Source organism: Squalius cephalus, assembly GCF_949319135.1.
Source record: "Squalius cephalus genome assembly, chromosome: 19".
In the NCBI taxonomy this organism is placed as follows: domain Eukaryota; kingdom Metazoa; phylum Chordata; class Actinopteri; order Cypriniformes; family Leuciscidae; genus Squalius; species Squalius cephalus.
This window is the reverse complement of record NC_137140.1, coordinates 11,617,755-11,628,206: the sequence shown is the minus strand read 5'-3', so window position 1 is coordinate 11,628,206 and position 10,452 is coordinate 11,617,755. Positions and strand designations below refer to the sequence as shown.

The 10,452-nt window shown below is 34.9% G+C and overlaps 1 protein-coding gene across 3 annotated transcripts in view; it reads right to left on the bottom strand.

Annotated features, from left to right (window-relative positions):
* Positions 1 to 1,071: 1,071 nt before the first annotated feature.
* oplah (5-oxoprolinase, ATP-hydrolysing) overlaps positions 1,072 to 10,452 on the bottom strand; it is a 68,471-nt gene continuing 59,090 nt past the window's right edge. For all 3 annotated transcript variants that reach the window (XM_079850719.1, XM_079850717.1, XM_079850718.1), the window contains 6 exons: positions 9,139 to 9,273; positions 6,134 to 6,283; positions 4,977 to 5,134; positions 4,727 to 4,887; positions 2,966 to 3,063; positions 1,072 to 2,413 (listed from right to left, as the gene is read on the bottom strand). In XM_079850719.1, coding sequence (XP_079706845.1) covers positions 2,294 to 2,413; positions 2,966 to 3,063; positions 4,727 to 4,887; positions 4,977 to 5,134; positions 6,134 to 6,283; positions 9,139 to 9,273 — 822 coding nt within the window. In that variant the 3' untranslated portion in view covers positions 1,072 to 2,293. The remainder of the gene's footprint in view (positions 2,414 to 2,965; positions 3,064 to 4,726; positions 4,888 to 4,976; positions 5,135 to 6,133; positions 6,284 to 9,138; positions 9,274 to 10,452) is intronic.

Here is a 10,452-nt window from a genome sequence, read left to right as displayed (position 1 = left end):
ATTTTCTCAAAATAAATCTAGCATAAATCTCGTGTTAGACAAAGGACCTTCGTAAGCACATTTGCACAAATATATCTAGCCTATAATAAAATGCACCAAAATCCGTCTTCTCCCCGAAATAACAGCGCGTATAGCGTATCTCAATCTGCTTATTATTTTTTAATGCATATAGGCTATTGAATATCCAGACAAGTGATATTACAAGGAAAAAATGTAATAAGAACTGTAAATGTCTCTGAAAAGATCCGTCCATCCATTTTCCAAACCGTTTATATGCTATATCGCGTTCTCAAAGGGTTTGAGATTGAAACATTTCGTTTTCAATAAAACACACAATACAGAAACCAATCAAGTAGCCTACAAAATAAAAATAAAAAAATAAATAAAAAAACATTTTAACAAAGACGCAACCAATATAACAAACAAAAAGTATAGGCTATTAGGCTACCGCCAAATGGCCACATAGAGGCCATACAAAGATCGGTATGTATAGGCTTAGCATTAAAGCATGAGCAGCTTCAAAATAGATTTTTTTTTTATTTTTTATTTTTTTTTAAAACGTAGCCAAAACACAACACAATAATTCGAAATGGTAAAACTTATGAAAAATCTAAACGGAACATTTCCACTGAATTTAGAGTGTAAAGAGGTTTAGAAGTAAAAAACAAAAACTAAATTGAACATAGGCATATTGCCTATTTGTCATGAGCCATAGCCAAGCCGTATATTTGGGGTAAAAAGCGCATCTACTGTTGGGGCAAAAGGCGCAATAATAAACATGATAATAAATTGCTGTCTGACTTTTACATTTGTTGACATGACAAGGTTAGATTCAGATGGTAAATAAATATATTAAGTTGGGTGTCCACCAGATAATCACATCACATTTATAATGAAACCATCATATTAAAAAAAATATGATATTAATCATATCATATAATAAAACATAATTTATTGTTACATTAAATTATTATGGGATCTCCTTCAGTGCTTTCATTTTGTTTCTGTATTTTTAAAATGCATTTTTATGTTAACATGCCTATATTTTAATGACAGTAGCCAATATTTATTGAACAAAAATGAATTATTTTATTTACCAAAATAAACAGAAAATAGAACAAACTTTGCTAAAGTGATTGTTTTGAACAAGTATTAACTTAGACATTATTAAAACCACATTATTTTAGTTCAAGTATTGTATCAAGACAGTGTGCCTTTTGCCCCATGCTGATGAGCCTTTTACCCCGTGATCCGTGCCCCGTTTACAAGATTTTTCAACAAAATGAACCCCTTTTATGATTTATATTTACACAGAATTTGTTGCTCCATCAATGTTCAATAAACATACATTTTTAAACGCAACCTTTCGGTCCCATGACTTCATCAGGCAAACACAAACAGACATTTACAAGATGTAGCCTACAATTTAAAACCTAACATGACCAATCACTGCATTTGACCACATCGTGTCATTAACATAGAACGTAACGTACGTATCGGTTATAATAGAAGGCATTGAGAAAAGTGTTTCAGAATATGAATTTACAGCTTAATGGAATGTAAGTCGCTTTTTGATCTAGACTAGCCTTTTTTTATGAATAAGCTTGATAATTTAAGATTTAGAAATTTACATTTTGGTTTTCCTTTTGCATTTCCCCAACTTTTATATTGTATCATTATGCATTTAGTTGTAAGGCTAACCTTATAAAGCTTGTTAGTCTTCTTAATTAGCCTATAATATTTTTATTTATGCACGAATATGTATAGGCTATTTGCTAAAATGCTTGCAGTATAGCACATATAGCAGTTTATTTTTCCGATGTTTGTGCTGGAAATGGCATACGCACATGTATAAGGCAACAGTTAATTTAATCAAGAAATTAATAAGAAAATGTTGGTAAAAAAAAAAAAAAAAAAAAAAAAAAGAAAGAAAGAAAAAAGAAGCAGCCTAAAATCCTTTCAGATTGAAGCGGGTGCTGAAGTCTATCTCAGCGTCTCGGACCATAAACAGGTTAAACTCATAAGCTTACTGTAATTTCATTATCGATGATTCTTATCCAGTGCATGCTAATAGCATAAACTGTTATTTGAAATAAACTGATTATTGATTTTCTCATCACTTTATATAGCCTACTGTACATTAAGTATAACCAATCTTTGTAAAACACTGTGTAGCAGAAAAAAAAAACACTTTAGAAGAGGTTGCATTAGACTTTATTTCAGCTATCTTAAAAAATTGTTTTCTATGTTCCAATGCTTTGTTCACTAAAATGCATGAATCAATGAGGTCTTCTTAAACTGTGTCCTGTGGCTTATGCAGGCAACGACGTTTAGAGGGAATGGTTTGGTCTTCATCCTGTTCATCCACACCTCCATATCCACCTCCTCCAGGGGTGAACAGACTGAACATGTCCTGTCAGGAATGCCACAGGTTACGCAGGTACACATTTTGATCTATCTATCTATCTATCTATCTATCTATCTATCTATCTATCTATCTATCTATCTATCTATCTATCTATCTATCTATCTATCTATCAACATTTTTAAGGCTTTGTTAAATTAACATTCAAATGACAGAATTTTAATTTATTTTAATTGAACTTCCTTGCATTCAAAATTGAGATAACAAACAGGATGCATTTCAATTTTTCAAATGGCAATTCTGCATCCTGTTTGCTATTCAGGAACTGAATTGGAATTCAAATGGCATTCTCACTTCAGTTCTGAATGGCAAAGATGCCTGGGAAATTCTTCAGAAGTCAGCCATCAAATGGCATGAAGTTGTTGTGGCTCCCTATTCCTCTCCAATGGTCATTTGGACTGTTACTGGTGCTGTATCTTTATTATTGTTTCAATAAATTGAAGTTAAGCATTCTTCTGCTTTTGGGTCCTCCCTCAGATCATCACATTATTGATTTGGAGGTATTTAGAGGTATACAAAAACACACACTGTTTGTCTTACCCCAGGATCCAGGCTGATGGTATTCTTGGCCCCTAAATTTAAGACTCTGCCGTCTGTTCTGTGTAACAAATTCAGCCCTGGAGCTCCATTTTTACCTCCTAGACAAGACAGAATTATGTGTATGTAGCATTAAGCACATAGATGAAAGCATATATATTATTGCTGTCAAAATTAAAGTGTTAACACATGTGATTAATCTTTTCAGTTTAATGCGTTAAAAATATTTAACGCAATTAACGCAGCATCAGTTTTTTCCCCATCATCCTTTGGCTAGCGTTACATTATATGATCCCGCTCTATTCATGCAAATGCTTTTAAAACCATTCACATAAGACACAAAAGAGAACTCTGTGCTGTACTGGCACAATCTCCTGTCTGACACACACACTCGTGCACAGAAAGCCGCTTCAGACAGCGCTTGAACAGACAAAAATGCCCATTTTGTCGAGTATCCTCTCAAGCACAGTCTGAAATGAGCTAAATTAATTCTTAATTTAACGTAAAGATTTGTGAGAAAATGGAATGCGTGTTAGATCCATGTCACACGTGGCAGCTCTTAAAGTGACAGCAGCCTAATAAACCTGCTGCTGTCTGTCATTAAAGGAGTAGTTCACTTCAAAATGAAAATTACCCCATGATTTACTCACCCTCAAGCCATCCTAGGTGTATATGACTTTCTTCTTTCAGAAAAACACAATCAGAGAAATATTAATAAATGTCCTGGCTCTTTAGCTAGTTATTTTACTTTGTAACATGTTAAATATGAATATTTTGCTTCAGAAGGCCTTTATTAACCCCCCGGAGCCGTTTGGAGTTTGTTTATGATGGATGGATGCACTTTTTTGAGCTTCAATCTGTTGGTTGCAATCCACTGCCATTATCAAGCTCGGAAGAACCAGGACATTTATTAATATAACTACGATTGTGTTCGTTTGAAAGAAGAAAGTCATATACACATAGGATGGCTTGAGGGTGAGTAAATCATGGGGTAATTTTCATTTTAAAGTGAACTACTCCTTTAAGGGTAATCAAAGAACAAAAGAAAAGAAAATCACTCACTGCTCTTGACTGAATAATGTTTGTAGCTTTAATAAGGATTCATCTGTATTTAATTTATAATTTATGCAGTGAAGACTGTGATACTTTAATAGTTTAATAACTATTCTGTACATATCCTACCTGTTAGACCTACCTGAAAATCTTAAAGCACTGTTTACAAGGTTACATGGGTCAAAAATGACAAAAACAATAACTTTTTGTGCATTTTGACAGGGCAAGTCAAAATCTGATCTGGCCAAAAAAAATTTAACCCTGATTTATTATAATGGGTTATGTGAAATGTGATTGTTTTAATCTCACTTAATTTAAAAGTTGTTGTGTATTTTAAAGCTTAATAAATGTTAAAATGTATAGCTCTCAATTATACTGTAATGCTGAATGGCTATAATTAATGGCTAAAACTGAGAAAAAATCTATTACATGGAGAAATCAATATTGGTATCCGTGATGCATTCCTTCATAAAAATATGTCAATAAACAAATATAATAAAGGCTACTGTCTTTATGTTGTTTCTACATTACATTATTTTGGAGTTTAAATTTGAAATGATTAAAATACTAAAATATACTAAAAACTTTAATGTTAGGTGTGATTAATCGCGATTAATTACAGAAAAATTAGCCGTTAAATTAGTAATTTTTTTAATCGATTGACAGCATTAATATATATATATATATATACATAAATGCAGATGAAGCTACCATGTAGGCCGTAGGGTCGTGTAGATCGCCTCTCCGTCAATACTGACAGAACCACGGGACTACGAAATCGAAGTTTCCGGATCACACCATCACCGCCATGGTACAGACCTTTCCCTCCAGAACCGGTCCGGAGAGAAAACTGCTCAAGAATCACTGGATACCTGAGACGGCGACATCAACTCGACTTCAAATATCTCTTTCACGTTATGAATGAATGTAATGTTTCTATAATGCTATTAAACACTCAGACCTGCTCTCCAGGATCTCAGGGTCGGTGATGCGAGTGTTAGTCATGTGAGTGTGAACGCCCCCACGCCCATTCCAGCTTGGCCCCGCCCCCGCACCACCGGCAACCGTCTCATAGTAACCGCTTTTCTCACAGCCGAACGACACGTTGTTCATGCAACCCTTAAAAGAGAATATGAGAGAAAGCACAAAGTGGGATCATAAATGGCATCTATATTGACTCAAATGGAGGTTTTCATTCCTTGCCACAGATGCCTTTTGCTTACACTAAATAAAGATATTATGTACTATGTACAACATTTTATGTATAAGTTTTATGCCATGATTTTTTGCCACTTCTATGCATATAACCAAATAGCAATTAGGCTTGTCGCCACACCAAATTGTTTTAAAATTGAACAAAACCTTACCCGTTTCATAATTCTCAATATTACCACTTAATGAATTAAAAAATTATTTAATGAATATATAATTAAAAACAAATTATACAATTACTACAAATATATACAACCTTACCTGAATATACACAGTACACTCATGTTAAGCATTATGTACTGCATGATTGTAAAATCTTCAAAAATGTTAACTATATTGTCCAGCGATATATTAAAAGTTGGTTATATAGTATGTCTTACTTCACCTGCAAACATACAGTATTCTCATGTAAAGCAATACACAATACAGCAAATATCGGCTGCATGATTGTTTATATCGTCCCAAAATGTCCCCAACTATATCATCAACAAATTTGTAACTATTTTATGTTTTGGCGAGTTAATTGGTATTTGTATAATTTCCATTCATTTTCATACGATCTGCTAGCACCCAGTAAAGGGTATGTTTAGGGCTGGGGTTAGGGGTATATCTATAACTGCCTGATTGCTTGTATTGTTGCAAAATGTAAACTATATTATTGCCCAGCTCCAATCTGCTAAATGCAAATCTAAGGCATGAATATATTAACATATTCTAAACATTAAAATTATGATTTTCTGTAAAGATACTTTAAGACAATGTGTATTGTGAAAAGCGCTATACAAATAATTGGACTTGACTCAAACAGCCAAAAGTGTACGGTCTGAAATCCAGGTCCGGATTTTTTCCTTCTCGAGTTCAGAAGCTGCTGTAGATACAGATCATTCTGTTTGATAAAACACACACCTGTGAGGCCGCACACACTTGGAAGGCTCTGAAGATGACGTCCACCACTCTCTGTGAGGTCAGCACATTACCGCCCACCACTGCAGCATTCTCAGACGGCTGCAGGATCGAGCCGGGGGGGATGAGGACTTTAACAGGGGTCAGACAGCCCTGGAACACAAAACAAATCATGACACAAAATGGCAAATAATGATATTCAAAAAGATTTATTAAATTAGAAATCATATTTGTAAAAAGTGCAATAACACTTTTATTTTATAATGTTCTTGTTACATGTTACAAGTTACAAGTCAAGTCACATTTATTTATATAGTGCTTTTTACAATACAGATTGTTACAGAGATAACAGGAAAATAATGCAAAATAGTTTGTTTCCAGAAGAAAATAGCGTGCATTGATAGACTGTGCGTCACAGTCCAGCTTAAGTAACTTAAAGGGATAGTTCACTTTGAAATTAAATTTTGGTATGTTTTAGCTTACCTCAAGGGCATCCAATATGTCGTCTTTTTTTCCGCAGTAGTTTCAATTTTGATATTTTTAGGTCAAACCGTTCTTGTCTGTCAGTCATTTAATGCAGGTCTGTGGTCACTGTCTCAAAGAGCATGCATCTAGTGTATATATCTATGCACCAGTCTGCGTACACGTCACACACCAGGACGCCCTCAGATCACTTGGACGTGGCTGTGTATAAGAGGTAAAAATGATATAAATACTGTTCGTTTTCTCACACAAACCGCTCGTTTCGTGTCTTAGGCCATCAATGTGTACTTACGATGGGGAATTGTTTAAGTTGGACGATGGGGAATTGTTTTAATTTGGACTCTGTGCATGCTCTTTGAGACCGTGACCATAGACCTGCATGATATGACTGTCAGACAAGAACGGTTTGACCTAAAAATATCAAAATTGAAACTACTGCGGAAAAAAGACACCTACATCTTGGATGCCCTTGAGGTAAGCTAAAACATACCAAAATTTAATTTCAAAGTGAACTATCCCTTTAAGTAACAGTGATGTTTCATTTTTGTTTTCAATGCAGGCAGATCAATATTATTGTTGAATATTAAATTAAATGTTAAATAAACCCTATAGTAAGTACATGTTGTTAACTAATATTACTCAGTACGTATTTGTGTAACACTGTAACAAGGACACACATAAACTAGAGTAACCTAACACACATATTCTGAATGTGCGAAGATAAGTGTCATTTTAAACTCATTGAAACCATAAATGCCGAATTGTCTATGATGATATTAGGTTAAAATGCATCTAAATGCATGAGTGCATTTAAGTGACAGGTAAACTACCCACGCAACTATGTGTATAAATATTAGTGCAACAAATCAATGTAAACAAAAAGGGGAGCAGACCCATGGCAGTGAGCTATAGCAACTGATGTCATTGTTCTTGCACACCAAGCATGCATGCTTGAGCTTCCGTTTACCATATTTGATGTGCTCTATATATGTGCTTTGATCAATATTTATATTTGAATAAAAGATCAATCTGTTCATCATATAAAGCGATTGTGTCTCTTCAAAAGGCTTGGATTAAACTACTTGTTTCATATGGATTTCTTTCACGATGTCTTCATTTTGAAACTTGAAAATGTTGATTACATAAGACTTTCAATGGATGGGCAAAAAATAATCTGTGTTCTGAAGATGAAAGTCTTATGGGTTTGGAACGAGACAAGCGTGAGTAACTAATGAAAGAATTTACATTTTTAGGTGAATTTTAACGATAAAAGACAGGATGCTCTATGTCTCTATTTCTTGTGTGAACAGCAGATATGATGTATTTACCAGAAATTTTACAGTAATTTATTGAGTTTAATGTGTGCAAGTGGTTAATGAGACCAAATATGTGCATGCACATAACACGCACAAACCACCGCTGTCGGTCAGTCTGTTTTCAACATTGATAATAATAAATGTTTCTTGAGCAGTAAATCAGCATATTAGAATGATTTCTGAAGGATCATGTGACACTTAAGGCCTGAGTAATGATGCTGAAAATTCTTTACTGGTTGTAAACAAAGACTGTGTTAACCGAAAATATTTTGTCATTGATGATTTTTTTTTATAGCAGTGATGGAAAAATCTGAAAACCGTCCGTCATTTTGGCACATTACACTGAGGGTGATCTATTGTAAGTTGTAAATGTAATTCTCAACCCTGACCACTTGGTAAGGATTTCGGTAAGTTGGACTGTATCTTTCATCTGATGTTCATTTATGTTTATTTCATTCTGTAACGTAGTAAATTGGAAGGGATGATCGTGTTCACTCACGCTCCGCTTCACTTGAACTGAGGCGCTACAGTGATCTCTTGCGTTACATTAAAGGGCACCAACACGGCATTTATTGTTTGAATTTTGTGATAAAATGGACAGAATTTGAAAGCTGAGACTTAAAAGTAAAAGTAACAAAGCACAAAGCTTATTGTGATTTATTGGACAAACATTCATGAAACCTGACAAGTGACCCACAGTCTCTGTTCAACTTTCTCTTCATAAATAAATGAATGAATAATCTAGCCTATATGCTTGTCCTGTAAGTTCATGGATGGAAATGAAAATGTAAACAAAAACAGCCTATTAAATGGCTTATTATCATTAAAATATGAAAAATAAAATTATTACCAGTCATTTTAATTTTTTAATCATTTTTTTACGACCCTGTCTGTCAAAATGAAGTCTAACATGACCTCTGATATATATACACACTATAATATAGTTACTACATAACCAGGTTTAGGGTTTGGTTAGTTGTTTGTAATTATTATAGTAATAATAACAGTAAATTATGCACAAGTACATGTAAGATGTGTAGGGATACAGTAAAATAAAGTGTTACCTAAAATATGTTTAAATAGAAAAGGTTATTTTCAATTGTAATAATATTTCACATAATTAACTGTTTTTTTTCCCTGTTTCCCTGAGAGCATAAGACACTTCTTTCAACAACATTTTATTGATCACAATCCACCAAAGTGTGTCACCTGGTTGAGGGGGATGTCCTGGCCCACCATGCATCTCAGACAGTATATGAGGGCCGAGAGGGTGATGGCACGAGGAGCATTACAGTTGCCCCACACTTCTGTCCCAGTGCCGGTGAAATCAAACACTGCGCTGCCCTGCAGACAGACACAAAGATGGACAGAGGTATTGATCATCACTGTACTGCACCTTGAAAAATTGTCTGCAGAAAACTGCAAGTGCAACAGTTTGTACTGTTTGTACAGTTTTACATTCTTTACCATTAAATGAGGACGAGCATGTTCTTACACGCTTTGGAATAGTCTTCCTAGAAATGTTCCACATCTTGAAAAGCACATCCAAGGTTTACTGTCCACTGTCATGCCTGCCATCAATTCTCTGAAGAAAAGGCTCTAGATAGAACCTCAAACTGAATATTTCCATTTTGCATAAAGGCTCGTCCTGACAGTATGTGAGTCTTCACAGACTTCAGAGAATGCGCTCCAGTGCACATCAAGGTCGATCAGATGGAGTGCAATAGAATAGGAGTGCAATAATTCTGACTAAAATACACTAATTGTATTTTTTTATGAGAGCAGTAACAGAAAATAGACTATTGTAAATGAGTATAAATGAAATATATTTAGATGAGTGAATGAATTTTCCTTCAACTTTGTACCAGTTAACACAGGGTCCGAAATTAACACCCGCCAAGCGCCAAATGCGGGTCGATTTTCCGTTTGGCGAGTAAATCTCAAAAGGCTATCCGCCACATTGGCGGGTGAATGTTCATACCAAAATATGAAATATTCAGCGCGCACGCGCTCTCATCTGTTGACGGCGCTGAGGAAAAAGGATATGTGAAGCTCCCGCCACTGGAAGAAGCGGAGAGCAAAGGCCGCACACCCATCTAAGCCGTGCAGAACGTCTTCAGCACTCGCGGATCGTGCATACTCCGCCGCTGGCCAGGCTGCTTCTGCTTTACACACCATGGCCGTTTTTTCTCACGAAAAGGAGTTTTCTCATAGCGTTTGCAACGCAATACTCGTTCCCTTATCTCTCAGGGAACCGAGGTTACGCAAGTAACCGAGTAGGCTACGTTCTGCCTTCCCTTCCACATGAGTCAGGTAACAAAACTGACAATTTTTTTTTTTATTTCACCCCAATGATAGTAATATTTCATATATTTCTCTCATTTTGATCAATATATAGATTTTTTTTTATTATACATTTCAAATTTTGCTCTGGACAATTTTTTACATTTATATTCAACATAATACCTTATTATCTCAATTAAATGTACTGAAATGAATGTATATGTGACCAAAAAAAGGCTG